General features: G+C 37.9%; 1 protein-coding gene across 5 annotated transcripts in view; it reads left to right on the forward strand.

Annotated features, from left to right (window-relative positions):
* LOC133845971 (kin of IRRE-like protein 2) overlaps window positions 1-17,300 on the forward strand; it is a 151,351-nt gene that overhangs the window by 33,760 nt on the left and 100,291 nt on the right. For all 5 annotated transcript variants that reach the window (XM_062280665.1, XM_062280666.1, XM_062280667.1 and 2 more), the window contains exon 2: window positions 3,578-4,063. In XM_062280665.1, the coding sequence (XP_062136649.1) occupies window positions 3,991-4,063 (73 nt within the window). In that variant the 5' untranslated portion in view covers window positions 3,578-3,990. The remainder of the gene's footprint in view (window positions 1-3,577; window positions 4,064-17,300) is intronic.

The raw sequence follows: 17,300 nt of genomic DNA on the forward strand, positions 1-17,300 counted from the left end.
TAGACCATTCATTCTCATAATACAAGCTCACCTTGTGATTGCTTCTCTTTTCTCTTGCTCTCTTTTCGAGTTGAAGTCTGCTTGCTAATCCTGTGCCCACTAAATGGACTATAGATTGCACTTTTATGTCACGGCATTCACGCAAATCGTTGGCCATTTAAAAGGGCTTAAAGCAAGCACCACATCCACACACCCGATTTGATTACAAAAGGCAACTTGACTTGATTGGCAAAGGCCAAGCTGTGGCTGTCCTATTGAAACAAATAAATGAGAGTCCATTTTCCGTATGCGGAAGATCGGCGCACAGCAAGCGCAGAAAATAGAGTACGAAAATTGTTTTGGCTGTCAAATTACGTAAACATTGTCATAAATGAAAAATTCATTCAGCCTCCATCTCGGTTGTTGTTGTTGTGGTTGTTGTCGCTGTTGTTGCCACAGCATTTCATTTGGCTGCCGTTGTGGCAAATTTGTCAATCTTGTCGTCGCGTCGTGCCTTTTTTTTTTTTTTGGTTGTGTTGTGTTGTGTGCTCTCTGAACTTCTGAATCTGACGCTGACTCTTGTGGTTTTGCTTTGGCTAAGTCGCCGTTGGGCCTCACATGAGGCTTTGTTTTTGCTTGTTTCGGTCTGCGTTTTTTTCTCGTCTTCTCTTCTTTTTTTGACTGCGGGGCGGCGCTGTTTTGTTTACATTACTGAAAACCCAGCAAATTGCCAGTTCTTTGCAACATTTTCTTATGATTTTTTCCGTGCATGTGGAGCCTGTGTCTGCGTCTGTCTTTTTTTCGGGGCGTCTGCAGGCGCGACATATTAATTATTCATTTCGATTTTTGGTTTGCCAACAGCGTGTTTGTCAAAGCGAGCAAACAGAGAACAGAGAAGAGGGAGCTCTGATATAGAGACTGCTGCGAATCCGCACGAGTTGGGAATAGCCGAGCTGCTTTGTGATTTATAAACACGCGCGCCCGCTTTCAGTGATTTACTGCAAATTGCTTTATAATGTTATATAAATTTTGTTGCTTTTCCTCTCCACTCCACTCCACTCTACTCGTTGCTGTTGTTTGCTCGCCTGCTTTTGAGTAATTACCAAAGAGCAATAACAACAAAGCCAGCAGCACAACACAAAAAACCAAAATAAAAAAAAAATGGCAGACAACAAAGCAGTTAAATGCTAAACGCCAACGCCGTAGAGCAAATGCACTTTAAACTCCTGATGGATTAAGTATACGCAGCGTATATTGGCAACAACAACGACAACAACAACGACAGCGACCTTTGGCATGCCTCGGTATCAACAGCTGTCGAGTGCTGTCACTTGTGATTAAACAACGCGTTAATCTGTTAATTTCCATGTCATGAGCTCGCTGCTCGCGCTGCCATCCATTATATTTATTAATTCTTTGCAAAATCAATTGTTGCCATGTAATTTTTATTGTAGAATATATTTTGCTTAATGATCCTTGGCTTGCAGTTGGGGATTTGCACTCGACTTACAATTTATAATTTACTTTACAATGCTGTTAATCAAATAATTGAAAGGCTTCCATGCTCACACATTTATGAGGCAGCACTTTAGCTAATTGTAAAAATTAATTATACTTGTGTGAAATAAAAAGCGAGTGCACATTTTTATGATCACACAGTTGACTAGTTGCAAATAAAAATCAATTTATGATGGTGCAAAGTATTTTTTGATTATTAAAGAGCGCGCATAAAGTGAACAACAAAGGCGACACAATGCAAAAGTAAAAGCAAATCTTTTTCTGCTACAAATTACATGCATACGAGTTGAGTTTTATGTAAATTTTTTTTTCGTTGGCTCTCTTTTTTTTGTGCGATTTGTGCCTCGGGTGGATGCCGCTTTTTATAGTATAAATTTTTCGTAGCTGAAAATTAGAAATGTTCCAGCGCGTTCAACTTCACTGGCAGTGCGTGGCAAATTGCTTTCCGAAGTCTGAAGTCTGGCCCACAGAAATAGAAATAGGCGAGCACACATGTGCACACACACAGACACTCCCCCCTCACACACACACACACACTCATAGAAAAACCAATTGCTAACAATAATAAAATGCCGTTTTTTTTGGGGGCCGTTTCCGTTTCCTAACAATAAGTACAGCGCAAGGCAAGGAACATTGTGTAGGGGGGAAGAGGAGCTGTGTAATTTGCATGAACAGACGCCAGCACATAATATCTATGCATTAGAATTATGCCCACACCCAAAGCGGGAAATAATGGCAGTTCAGTGGCAGCGAGAAATTCACTAGATAAATGCGAATGTATAAAATAAAATCGAAATATGTATTTTCGAGCAATGTGTGCGTGTGCGTGTGTGTGTGTGCACATGGCGTATGCGCAATGACGCCTCATTATTATGACATTAATGCCGCAGCATCGATCATCCCACATTGCACATTACAAGCATAAAATGCGCTTTGCGGGCGCTGGCAATTTCATTAATTACGCCCTCTTAGAGAGCAACGTGAGTAGGTAGAACTACAAATTCAATTGACGAAAATTGTGTAATAGAAAAATAAATAGCAAGCTTTAGTATTTTTGGACATCATTATGCAGGCGGCGTGCGCCATTATCGTTTTGCTCTCATTTCCGCTTCTATCCGCTCTCGCTGTCGAAACGCTTTTATACCCGGCTACCCATAAGGTAGAAGGGTATTCTAACTTTGTGTCTCCATCAAAAGTATGTAACAGGCAAAATAAGGATAACAATTTAGTATGTAGTATGGTATATTTTGAATGTAGTACTATATTGATATACCAAATATAACAGTTGGTATATTTTAGTATTTTCATGCTCCCAGAAAATGTATGTAGCAGGCAGAAATAGGATGACAATCTGGTATATGGCATGGTATATTTTAAATTTAGTACTATATTGATATACCAAATGCATTCAGTATATTTAGTATTTTTGTGTCTCCAGAAAATGTATGTAAGAGGGAGAAGGAGGCTGACAAGCTGGTATACAGTATATGGTATCGTATATTTTGAGTGTGGTACTATATCAATATACCAAATATAGCATTCGGTATATCATAGTATTTTTTATTATAACTATTTGGTACAATTTAGGTATTGTACAGTACTGCTTTGGTTTTGCTTAAGGTCGATATAATAATATAATAAAGCTTTCGGTATGTTGTAGTATTTTTAGTATATTTTGCGGGTAGAGCACAGCCGAGCATACTCTACGATATGATTTGAATGTAGTACTTCATCTATATATTAATATTGCATTTGGTATATTTTAATATTTGTTCATTATATTAATTTAGTATATCTTAAAAACTGCTTTGCTTCTATTTCATATGAGTAGCGAGTATATTACAGTCGAGCACACTCTTGCGAAGCTTTTATACTTGTCCGTTTCACAAATTTCACAGGAAGCGTGGCCGAGGCGTGCCAATGAGTGCAGTTGACTTTGCTGCTGGCTGCTTCCATTTTACTGGGCTGCTTTGTCACTGCAATAACTTTCGTGTCAGTCCACTAACAGAACTCAACTGTTTTACTTTCCTCTCCTTCTCTGTCTCTCATCAGACTTTGTTTCTGCTCTATTTCTTTGCAGCCACGTAGCGTGTACAAGCGTCGCGCATAAAACATACAACAGCAGCAGGCTTCCAAGCAAAGCGGGCAATAGAAAAGGCAAACAGTGAACGAAGTTGCCCCTGGGCCAAAACAGAGTTGTGCCCCCTTGCCATTGGGCATCTGGCAATTGGCCAAGTTAATAGACAACGCCGATAATGACGTTGTTGCAGCTGCTGCTGCTGATGTTGATGATGACGCTGCTAACTTGGTTATTGCTGCCAGCGACGAAATAGTCAAACAAACCAGCCGAAAGACAGACAGACAGATAGCCAGGCAGACAGAGAGACAAAGGAACTCGCTTCGAACTCGCCTTCAACGGTGAGCGCGCTTCGTCCTCGTCCAGGTCCAGGACCAAGGCTTACTGCATTTCCGGTTGTTGTTCCTGTCGACGCGATGCCACTTCATCTGGCCACCACCAGCAGCTGCGTGGCGTGGCTGCTGCTCCTCGTTGCGTTTGTGATGAGCGGTAAGTACTCATTCCTCCTATTCACTTTGTATTCATACTTATTTATGGACTGCGCTCGGCCTTCGCTCAGTTTCGCTTTTATTGTTGCCACAGTTAATTGTTGGCATTTGTTTGCCGGCAAATGCTTTTGCCTTTCAACCGAGTCCTGCCCCCTTTTTTTGTTTTTTTCTTCTTCTTTTTGTCCTTCAATTGCAGCGTGATGAGAATGGGCGGCGTTTTTGTTTCAATTAACAATTAGTTTGCACACACAAAACTTTTGCTGTGGTCGCCGTCGACGTCGAATGGGGACGCACAAAAGTTACCGCAAAACTTCTGCTCTGCCATATTCCATTAAATGAAATAATATACCGTATACGCCCCATGGGCCAACAACTGAAACTCTCAGTGAACAGTAGTAGCACGAAACATACGTACGTCATATCAAATTGCAACTTGCATAGTCCAAAACATACAGCAGCAGACAGTTAGCAAAGCGAAACTGATGAACTTGCACTTTAAACTTGCTGCAGAGTTTTCTCTTGTCTACATTATTTATGAGCCAATTGCGCAGCAATCCGACAAAGCTAAAGTTGCAGTTGCAAATTTGGCTACGAAACAGAATGATTTTGAATAAAAAAAAATATTAATTCCCTTAGTTTAATATGCTTTAAGGTGATTTTACCATATCGATTTAGGAAAACTTTATTGCGAATTTAAAAATGAATTTTGCTTTACTTATTCAAACGACAAAAGCAATTAAAAACTTTGTGTAAATTTGCCAAAATCTTTTACTAGCAATTTCATTCACAGTAACGTAAATTGAAACGAAATTGAGTATACGACTAATTGGCCCTAGGCTGAATGGGAATGTGCATGTGAAATGTTCAGAACTTGAATCCTATTTGACATGTGTCGAAAGAAAAACGGGTTACAAAAAAGTTCTACAATTGCCCTGCGAGCATATCAATAAAAATGTTTACTTTAATGAAGCATTTGTCACTTGCAAAATTGTACAAGGATTAAGGATTAAAAGTAAATACAGATTAATAATGAACTCGACACAATTAAGGCGGTTGCTTGGCTAAATCTTGTCACGACACGAACTGAAATGTAAATGTAGCAAACACGAAACGAAAGAGAAAGAGAGAGACAGAGAGAGATTTAATTAACAATAAACTATTTGTGACTCGTTCTTAATGTATTTGATTTATGTTTCAAGTGCTGTGAATTTATAGCAGCTACAGCAGAGTGAAAGACAAAAGGAGAGAGAGAAACAGAGTGTGTGTGTGTGTGTGGGTCAATGGAACAATTCAAAAAATGCTTGAATTAATTGCATTTACAGCGTTGCGAACTGTGAAAAAATGTGCAGCGCATATTTCAAAATTCAATTAAAATAAAACGAGCCAAAGCAAAAATGATACCCAAACGAAACGAAACGAAACGAAAAGGGACTGCCGAATGTGACACTACACAATTTCCTGTTCGTTGTCGTGGGAGTGTCAGGTGGGCGTGAAAAATAATTAAAGCGCTACAACAACAACAGCAGCAATGAAAATAACACGAGAGAAAACAAAAAAGTAAACAGAACAGAAACATTGACAACATTGCCAGCAACTTCCGTTCAGTGTCGACAATTTTATTTATTTACTTCAGTTATTTTTTAGTTGTTTTCTCGGTCGACTGCGACAGAGACTGCGACGTCCGACAGGCAACACTCGCAATTCAATTACAAACAATACACTAAATATATTTGGCACAAATTGTTTACAAGTGCAAAGGTGTGTCAGTGTGCCCTCTGGGTCTGCTCATACATCCAGCCAACCAGCCATCCAGCCAGCCTGCTATTTGTTCAGGCCAGGTGTGTGTTTTTGGTCGGGTCCACAGTCCACAGCTGAGCTCATTCAATACAACAAACACAATTGGCCACAGGCAGGACGAATGCCAATTTAATTAGCGCGTCCATCACTTTTAATGCAAACGCAACTAATCACGGTCCCAATCGCGGTCCCAATGCAACCAACCCCGATTCAATCATCCATCAATCAATCAAACCGCCGGTCAATATATCAACGATTCACTGAGTGAATTTATGTGTTTTATGGCAACACACAAAAAGAAAAACACAACTTAAAAATCGAAAAATTGGAATCGTAGTTATTCTAAAATAATTGACACTCGAATGCTCTGCACTTAACTAAAGTTTGATAAGAATGAGCTGAGCTTAATCAATTAGGAGCTTAGATCTAATCTTTATCGTTTTTTATTTTCATTCTTATTTAAGAATTTAAGTTATTTCGAAAATACTTTTCTCTGACAAACAGCTTTGGTTAACATTCTGGTATATTTTGTACTCTATGGTATATTTTGAATGATATACTATATCGATTTACCTTATAAGGCTTCTCATATATAGTAGTTTTTGGTAATTCAATTTGGTATATTCTTAGAATAATACCGCATTGTCTGAATGTATTTTTTTTTATAAATATACCAAATAAAGACTTTGGTATATTTCAGTATTTTTTAGTATATTTTTATATATAAGAAATACTGTTCTGCGGTAAACAAGTCTTATTTGCTTTGGCTGACATTTTGATATATTTTGATATACCAAATTGGCCAAAATTCGATACATTTTAGTATATTTTTCGGTATAGTTTTAATAAAAATGGGTCGATGTAGCTTATTTACTAATTATTTTATATTTTTTTATCTATATTATGTTATGAAAATAATTTTAAATTACCCAGGGGGTTTTGCATTGTATTAGTTACGTTTTATAATTAATTTGAAACAAAACCACTTTCCCTATAGCTAATTCTGCATGATTATATTTTTCTTATCTAAAAATAAATGTTATTTTCAATAAAACAATAATTAAAACAAATTCTTATTTGCAATGAATTATATTAGTGCTTATGCACTTGTATTTATTGTTGAAATAATAGTTTCATTGTTAACTTTAATCGATTGGAAACGCTTTCCATCTGACGCTGATGCTGCTGGGCAGTGAAAATGTGAATATGCCACGTTCGCGTGTCATAAACAATCAATTGTTGGCTTTAATCAATTGAAAAAGGCTATTAGCGGTCTTTTTGCAATGTATTTTTGCAATTTTTTCGCCATTTAAATTGCAATATTGATTATGATTGATTTAGTGAACTGGCAAAACTAAATATTATTTATTGACTTTGGCAATCGGCAAATAGACGAAAAATTCTATTCGTCTATATATTGTGCGATTCTTTTTCGGACGTTTGCAAATTATACAAAGTTGAATTTACGAGTTTGTTTCCACGCTCAATAAAAGCAATTTTAATATTAATATTTTGAAGTTGGACACACACATCGCAGCATAGAAATCATGCATATTTGTACAGCAAACAGAGAGAGAGATAGAGGGGGGAAGAGAATGATAGTTTGCAAAAAGAAGTCAAATAAATAAATGCATTGGAATGAAATTCGGCGAATAGCGAAAAGTAAACGTGCCAACGCGTTCGGCAACAAGCCAACACCAGAAAGAGAAGGAAGATAAAGAGAGTGAGAGAGTGAGAGAGATAGGTGAAGTTGAGTGCTTGCCTGCGCGTGGTCGATGGTCAAATATTTGCAACAAACTTTTTGGCCTGGCCCAAGTCATTGAACGTTGGCTGGCAAAACTCAAACAGAAACAGAAACAGAAGCGCGCACAAAACAAAAATTGCACAATTTGCTTCGAGTGCAAAGCAAATGAACTACGCGATACCCTGTACAACACGATTGTTAAGTCAATAAACAAATAGTGACTGCAAGGAGAAAGAAAATTTGAGTGATATTTTCAATCATAATCGACACAGCTGAATGATATGGCCTGAAATAATACTTGGTACAGTTGAGAGAATATTCCCAAAAGTAAAAGACCTACGACTTCGCTGCTGGCCACGTGGCATGCCCCGGCATCCGGTGTGGCAAGTGAAGCAAGCGAAGCATTGCCACGTAGGTAATTGAGTATGAATGTGGAATGTGTCGAAAGCGCTTTTTTCGTTTTTTTTTGTGTTTTTCTTTTTCCTTGCTCGCTCTCTCTTTTTTTCAGTTTCTTCATTTTGTGCGATATTTGCCAAACAAAACGTTGACTGAAAGAATTTGAACGAAATGCGCAGACAAGTTGCCCAAGTCGAGACTTGAACTCTGGCCCCAGGTACAAGAGATAGATGGCCACGAAGGGGAGGAAGCGAGGAGGTGCTGGGTGCTGGGTGCTGGCAAGCAAAACAAGTGGAAAATGAATTCGATACATTATCATGACGTCAAGTCGTGCGTGGTGACTCTGCCTGGACTGTCGATTGCGGGGTCAAAGTGGCTGCCAAAAAGTATAAATTACATGTAATGCGGCGCAGCTATCGATGGCAGCCATTTCTTATGCCAAACACCTGCAGCAAGGAGCAGCAGACCAACTGCCAACAGCTGTGATGACGGCACCGAAGGGAAGGGAAGGGAAGGGATGAGGAGCAGAGGGAAGCGGAGGCAAACATTTGCCGTAGCAAATGTGCGCATAAATGAATTACCAATGAACCGCATGCGATGCTTTGCTCCACTCCACTTGCCACTTCCCCACTTGCCACTTGCCACATGCCACGTTTCATTTTCAATTTGGAATCGTCTGCTCAACTGGGGCGCTAATTTGTGGGCGTTGCCTGCCGACTTTCGAGATGGTCGAGAACAGTGAGGCGAGTGTTTAACCATTTGACAGATGCGCTCCACACGAGAGTACTTAATAGTGCCCGCAGCCCAAAGGCGAAGCGGGAGAGAGGAAAGGGGAAAGGAGGAACAGTTGGCAGGTGGCATGTGGCAGGGCGCAATTCGACAGCCTACATAAAAGCGCAATTTGTGCTATTATGCGTCAAGTTCCATTTGATTACGACACGATGACAGCGTACAACACAAACACACACACATACTCAACACACACACTCGCATTCTTGTCAGAAGTTGTGGGCGTGGCAGTGTGGCAAGAGAGGCGGCAGTATGGGTAAAAGCAATTTCACTAAATCTGCAATTGTTATGTCGCCTGCTAAACAACTCACTTTCCCTCAATAGCTTTCCCTCGCTTTTCCTATATATATCTCTCTTTCTTCCTATATGTATTCCTCTCTCTTTTCCTTCACATCTACCCCTCTCTTTCTAGGCATGCCTTCGAGCTGCTTCATCCATTTGGACAGCCATAAAAGCCAAACGTTCTCACACGTCAAATATTTATATTGCATTGCTCTGTTGCTCCCCATTGTTGTCCCGCTTCCCTGTTGCCTTCTGCAATATGATTTGGGTATTGATTAAGCGTCACAGGGGAGCACAAGCAAAAGCTGAGCAAAAGCCTCTGAGGCAGTCGACAGTCAGTCAACTCAACATGTCCTGCCTCAATTACTGCAACGCTTTATGTCTCCATGCGGGACGAGCATGTTTTCTTCTCGGTCTCCCTTTCATTTTACTACATTTTTATGCTACATGGTAAAAAAATACATAAGTAGTAGAAAGTAGAAAGTAGAAAGGGGAGTTGCAGCCATAAATCATGAAAACGATTTGATGGCGTCTATTAGACACAGTTTATGGGCCTAGTTAAAATGTTTATAGAGCAAACTTTACGGTGAGCGTCAATTAAACATAATGCCTCCTGTTGATCAGAGCTTTGCCCAAAGGACCTGTCGACGACGAGACGAGCATTAAAAACGCTTCAAAAGTGCGTCCTTAAAATGAAAGCAAAGTCACAAAGTGAAAATTTGTTGCGCAATTTGTAGGAGCACAAAATACTAAAATTCATTTTCGCAAATTATGCATACAATTAGCCAAATTTACGCATAACCATATAAATATTCAAATTTTTGTAATTAACTAATTAAATTTTGTAACGAAACATTTCAAAGTAGCGAATTTATTTATTTATTTATCGCTTCTTCAATAAATTCGATACTTTGAATTGTTTCGTTACCTACGTATACTTGATATTTTAAATAAGTAAGAATACTTATCTTCACTTTTTATAATTTTATATACTTTATATATTTGCACACTTTTTGTTACTATTAACAATTTTTTATACATTTTACTTTTGTATACTCGTTACTTTACTAAAGTATTGACATTGGGTTTGCTTGATTATTAGTTGCTTTGGCTGACGATCTGTGAAATTTCGCTGTCTATACTGTACTGTATATCTCTATAGTGTACTGTATATAACATACATATGTTAAATAGTTTTTGGTATATTTTTAGTATCTCACAGTCGAGTACACTCGACTGTAGCTTTTTTACTTGTTTATTCCTAAAGCATAAAAATTATCTATAATTATTTATGCTGATTATTAATTAAGCTGATATGCAGCTCATTAAACACATGTCTATATTAATTACCAATTTTCCTACAATCTGTGAAGTAAATATTTCATACTTTGCTTCACTCGCTTTGTTATTCAATGCTCGCATTCCCTTTTTTCGTTCGACGCCTTTTAACAATTTCCTGTTTTGTATCCAGATTTTGTTGCAGTGTGTTCGCTTGCCACCAATTGATGAGCAGTGATTACACATTTTTTGCGTTTATTGCTGCGGCGTTTAATGCCAGGCTACGTGAGGCAAATACACCTATAGACCAGGCAAACACACGTACAAATTTGGTTAGGGATTTGGTGTCTACAGTTTGCCTGTTTGCTGTTGTTCCTGTTGTAGTTGCTGTTGATGTTGCTGTTGCTGCTGTTGTTGCCGATGCTTGGCTGGCGGCGTATTCCCACGAGTGCACTTTACGCGCTGCCTCATGAGTCGCACTTGTGCTGCTTTGCTGCCTTCGATACAGAATACAGAATACAAACACACACACACAGATACACAATACAAATATATACAAGAAGAGCGAAAGCAAAAGCTGTTGAGCGCACATTCATTGAACTTTTAGCAACAGCAACGTGAATTTGAGCGATTGCCGATTGTGAATTGTATCTGAAAAGAGCCACGACGAAGTTCTGCTTCTCCTGCTCCTTTTTCCATTCGTCAACTGGCCTGCTGCTGTGAGATGTCTGATACAACATATAGTATAACATACAGCATTACAGTAGACTCGTATTAAACAAGGCATTTCCGCTGCAATGTTTACTTTATACAAACAATTTCCGCAGCTAAATCCACCCAATGAGCGAAAGCAGCAGCAACAGCAGCAGCTGCGTCTACTCGAAGTTGGGCTATTTATGGCATCGACTTCGCATTGATCCTGCGGAAATTTATTGATGAATTTCATTTCATTTCATTCCATTTCGCAGAGCTGGGCAACGCATCGTATCGAATCGCGCGTCTACCTCTCGAAATTGCTTTATTTTGAGGCTCTTTTACGCAATTGCTGCGCTGAAAACAAACACAACTTTACCCCAACCATGTTCTGTGCTCGGTGTTCGGTGTGTTGTGTTTGTTTTTCCATTCATCAGTGCCCCGCTCCCCCTCGTCTGCAGTGCAGTGGCCCAGACATTTATATTGCCCCACGTCGCCATTCTCCTGCGCACAGAATGAAAGAAAGAAAAACGTTGCTGGCATCTAAAGTGGTTGCGATTAGTTTGCTAATGTTGTAATTTCATCATTGGGAGCTGGCTGCCTTCGTTGCTAAAGCTTAGCTAAACATCATCAGGTACTTGACAGCCTGGCTACCGCAATTTGCTATCGCTATTGGTATTGGTATTGGTATTGGTATTTGTATTGGTATTGGTTCTGCTGCTGGCCAAAGCTTTTCAACTGACCAAAACTCATCGACTCATCGACTTAGCAGCTCTCAACTTTTGTTGTTCTCAGTTACGGATTCGTTCTCCAACTTTTGTCGATTCATTGATGTGAGTGGCTTTTTATTTGCGAGAAAATGGCGCATATTTTTTGCCGCTTCGTTTTTCTTATATACACAATTTTCTATACCCGCTAGCTATAGGGTAAAAGGGTATATGGACTTTGTGCCTGCAGGAAATGTGCTTAACAAGCAGAAGGAGGCATTTCCGACCCAATAAATGCTATAAATTCTTGACAAGCTGATGTATTTTGTACTTTGTGGTATATTATAAATGCAGCAGTATTTCCGTAAATAAATTATAGCATTTTTCGGTATATGAAAGTATATTATTGACAATCTGGCATATTTATGGAATATTTTAATTACATATGTTGGTATATCAATATACCAAAAATAACCTTTCGTAATCTTCAGTCGTATTCCGATATATGAATTTGGTACATATTTTAAGAATAATACCCAATATTTTATTCGGTATATTTAAGTATTTTTTGTTTATAATATGGTATAATTTCTAACTTTGGAATATTTTGAATATGACAGTATATTAATATACCACATATAGGCGTTGACATTTTTTTTGGTATTTTTTCGGTATACATTTTTAAGAATAATACCGCATAACAGTTTTAGTATATTAAAGTATATATTCTTTGCAATCTGTTATATTTTTCATCTATGGAATTTTTTTGAGTATATTAACAGTATATTAATATACCAAATATATGTGCTGACATTTTTCAGTATTTTTGGTATATATTTTTAAGAATAATACCGCACAACTTTTTTTGGTATATTAAAGTATATATTCTTGTCAATCTGGTATATTTTCTACCTATAATAAATTTTATATATGACGGTATATTAATATACCAAATATGGCTTTTGCGGGTATAACACAGTCGAGCACACTCGACTTGCTTTTTTGTTTCTTGGCCGTTTTGTTTCTGTTTTGCTCTCCTGGCGTATTGAAAAAGGAAATGAACTCATAAAAAAGTAATTTGGCCATAATGCTTTTGACCGAGTTAGTTACTTGATTTGCAGTTGCGAATAAAGTTTCGCTTTATTAATTTTGATGTTGTATACACTTGTTGTTGTTCGTCTCGAGCTGTTGTTGCTGCTACTATTGTTGTTGTTGTTGCGTTGGCCACTTAAAAACTTGCCTGACTTCGAGCTGGCAATAAAGCTGCAAAAGTTGAGCAAAAATACAAAATGAAATAGCATTTATACATTGCGGTTTGTTTTATTGCCATTTCGTGATACCCTCGCCTCGTTGCTTTAATGGGGTATGATTAGTTAATCCATTTTTCATAAATGGCTTTTTAAATTAATGTTTTTCGTTAAACTCAAAACTCAATTTGATTTGGTTATTGAAATGGAATTGCTTTTGGCTTTGATCTGAGTTTGCTTTTCATAAATACAATTTCGCGTTGACACTTGCTAGTGGATCTGGCTATAAGCCGCGATTCAGTTAGCCGAAAGCGGAATAAACACACACACACGCACACACACGCACATTCGATTGCCTGTGGCGCCTTCAATTGAGTTTCTCAATTTTTGTGTTTTTTTCACAAAATTCAATTAGCTGGCAGCGTTTGCACATGCGACTTTTGCCTGAGAGATACGATCACATTTCATTTTATTGGTAGTTTCTCATTTCTGACTCTCAAACACACACACAAATACAGAAACAACGCTCAAAGGCTGTGCGAGAAGTGAGGAGGAAAACTTGGAAGAAAAGTTGATTGTTTTTCTTTGCTGACTTTTGCTTTGGCTCTGTTGCTGAGGCTCGTCAGTAAATTGTAAAAATAATTAAATTTATTTACGTTTGCCTTATTTAATTGCCGCAGCAGCTGCGACAGCTCCAACTCCAACTCCAGTTCCCAGTTTTTGCCTTTCCCCTTCCACATTTTGTGGCACAACCTGAGGCGTCGCTTTCAAAATGGCTGCCAAAGAAATAGAAAGAGAGAGAGAGGAGGAAGGAGAGAAGCCCACGCAATGAGTGCGCAAAGTGAAAGCAAATAAATGAATAACAAATACTACAATAAATAAATAAATAAACAAATGCTGAGCTGAAATAGAGTTGCTTCCACTCCCCCTCACAAAAACTGAAAAGCATTTTAGCTCAAAATTGACAACTGCTTCTTCTTCTTCTACTTCTGCTTCTGCCAGCTGTTAGCTTCCAGCTTCCATCTTCCATTTTGGCAACTGACAACTGGACATTTTGCTGTCCTTGGATGTTGTTTTTGTTGCCGGTTCGTTAGCGTCATTTATTCATATCGAAAGAGATCACAAAATATATATTTAGTTGGCTGCACTTTGCAGCGACTTCTCGTCTTTTGCCTTATGAAGCACAACAAAAAGGGTTGAAATCGATGCAGCTGCTTCATAAGCTCATTGCCTGCCTTTAAGTGTTTTCTTTTTCCTGCTCAGCAAATCACAAATAACAAATTCAAGCGCAATTTGACTGCAATGTCTTAAATTTGCCTTCGTTTCTTGTTTTAAATGAAATTTACCAAGCATATCTATTCATTCAAGGCACGATAAATGTCTCCATATTATGTTCTGTGTTCTACTGACACTTTTCCAGTTTTCTCTGTTTTCCGTTTGTCTTATTGTTGTTTATTGCAATCGCTTTTTTATACCCGCTACCTATGGAGTGGAGGGGTATTCTAAATTTGTGACTGCAGGAAAGGTATATTTAATTCTTGATCAGCATCAGCCGAGACAAGATAGCCATGTCTGTCTGCCTGTCTGTCCGTCTATATTAACACCTAGATTTCAGAGACTATAAGAGATAGCGATATGGGTTTCTTCAAAGACACTTGCTATGTTTGCATGTAGATAAAGTTTGTTTCAAATTTTTACCACGCCCACTTCCGCCTCTGCAAATCGATAAAAAACGAATGAAGCTTTTGATTTAAGATTTTTGATACATACTTTAAAAACTGCGGCATTTATGATTTCTGTAAATTTGGTTGCGATTAGATAAAAATCATTATCATCAGATAAATATAAGAAAAAACCTGCTTACACGGGTCTTAGTATTTTTTGTACTCTATGGTATATTTTTTCAATGCAGTATTAAACAAATATTTTTCAGTATTTAGGTATACGAATTCGGTATATTTTAAATATACCAAACATAACTTTTGGTATATTTTTCAGTATTTTTGGTATAATAATTCGGTATATTTTAAAAATAATACCGAACTGTTTTGATTTCATTCACAAACGGTATCTCACAGTCGAGCACACTCGACCGTAGCTTTCGTACTTGTTTTTTGGTTGACAGAACTTTCTGTGTTCACCTTGTGCAATATGCGCCAAGTGGCAGTGAAATTATTTGTGTTTATGCAACGTCAGCGCATTTCCTATTCGTATTATTTCTTGTTGCTCTTGTTATTTCAGTTTCATTTGCTGTTTCGGTTAAGTTAAGAAATTCCCCGAAAAATGTCACTGCCACTTGGAAATAAACTCGATTCTTTTGTTTTTACCATTTTTGGGGAAAAGTTCCCCCCGGTCCAGTTCTCCTTCTTCTTCGGCGATGTCTGCGAGGCATGTCTGACTGTTTTTCATGCGCATTCAATGAACCATAAATTTCAAAGTGCCGTGCTGCCAGACACGACGGCGTCGCCACGAACCAAGCTACAACAGCAACAACTTCGATAACAACAGAAAGAGCAGCGCGAACGAATATTTAAAGTTATGTAAAACTGAAATAGAACTTGATTTCATGGCCAAAACTGTTCACTCACCTCATGGCCAATCGCCTGTGGATTGGCCTGCAAAATACTGCTTCTAATTGTGCCACTGTTTGTTGCAGCCACACATGACAAATATGCATGTAGTAAGCCGGCTCATAGGCAACACTTTACAGTTGCAATAAAAAGAAATGCCACACAACAACAGAAACAAAAAAACAAGAAAAAACAAAACAAACTATCAAGGAATATTCATTGTTTTTCCAACTAGCAAACGAGTTGGATGCCTAAGCGAGGGGAGAGCGGGAAAGCGGGAAAGCGGGAAAGGGAAAGGCATGTGATGGGACAGGAAAAGCATTTTAGTCGATGATATGTCTCTCTCTTATCTAGCAAACAATTTTATGCTTCCGCCTGAGCGACAAACAATGGAGCGTAAATATCCGAAAAGCGACGCAACAGCAACAATACGAAAAAAACTTATAAAATGTTGGGTTAGCAGACTGTAAAATACACTATCTAAATTTATTATTATATTGTAATTGAAAATGGAAAAAAGAGAAGAAATTTAAGCATGGAATTTAATAGAATTTTATATATAGAATTTATGCGAATAAATGTTTTTCATTGTGCTCTTATTAAACTGTATTTTTAAAGTATTGAATACACTATCTAGAAATGAGAGCAGAAATTTCGTAGTTAGAATTTATGTAAACTTAAAGGAAGACATTAATCTCTAAATGTTGTTTAATCTGTAAAACATTTTCTTAAACTTGCCTTGCTTTATTTAAATGGTAATTGAAATTCAAGTGAAAAAGGTAATTTTGTGAATAGAAATTTCATTTATTTCATGAAAGAAATGTAGAACTAAAAGTAAACTATAAATTTAGTTAAGACTTATTTTATTCAACTGCAAGTTCTAAGTTTAATAGTTGCTTAAACTATATGTTTTATTAAATGTTAATTAAAATGAAAAGGAATCATGAAATTCAAAAGAATTTTCGACATAGAAGTTATGCAGAAGGAAGTTAGTTGTAAATGTTGAGTTTTCTCTTCTTTTTAAACTATATTTTTAAAAGTATAAGTTTCTTAAAGATATTATTTTTTTTAAGCATTAAACTCAGTTCAATATTTACTCGTTACATCTTGTCTAAATAAATAATGCAGCGTCAAATTTGGGCAGCGTATAGCTGAAGCACTACAGACGATGAGGCGCACATAAATGTGCAAATGAATGCATGAGCAAATGAGTGAATGACTGAATCACTGAATGACTGAGTGAGTGAGTGAGTGAGTGTGTGCGAGTGAATGAGTGAATAACTGAGCCCTGATGCATGTCCGGTGCAAACAAGCAGCAGGCAAAGAGCCTACAGCTGAGGGCATTGTTATAAGGAGAGAGAGACAGGAGAGGCGAAATTATAAAGGGACCAGTAACAAAGAGGATAATGCCAACAGCAACAAGATAGAGAGAAAGCAAGAGAGAGAGAGCGAATGATAGAGACAGAGAAAGAGAGTAAACGAGTAGTTGATAAGATTTGTCTACAACATTTATTGTCCTTTGGTTTTCCACTTTGCTTGGCTCGTTTTCTGTTTGGTAAAATGCTTTTTGCGCAATTGTCATCATGACCCTTACACAAATACACACATAGAAACATACTCGTGTGTGTGTGTGTGCGTGTGAAGGTGTTAGTCAGATCCGTTTTGCATACTTTGCGGCGCTGTGGCATTGGCCAAATATTTGTCCTTTTTTCCTGCTTTTGCTGCTGCTGGCCAA

The sequence above is a fragment of the Drosophila sulfurigaster genome, chromosome 3 (assembly GCF_023558435.1).
Source record: "Drosophila sulfurigaster albostrigata strain 15112-1811.04 chromosome 3, ASM2355843v2, whole genome shotgun sequence".
Taxonomy (NCBI): Eukaryota; Metazoa; Arthropoda; class Insecta; order Diptera; family Drosophilidae; genus Drosophila; species Drosophila sulfurigaster.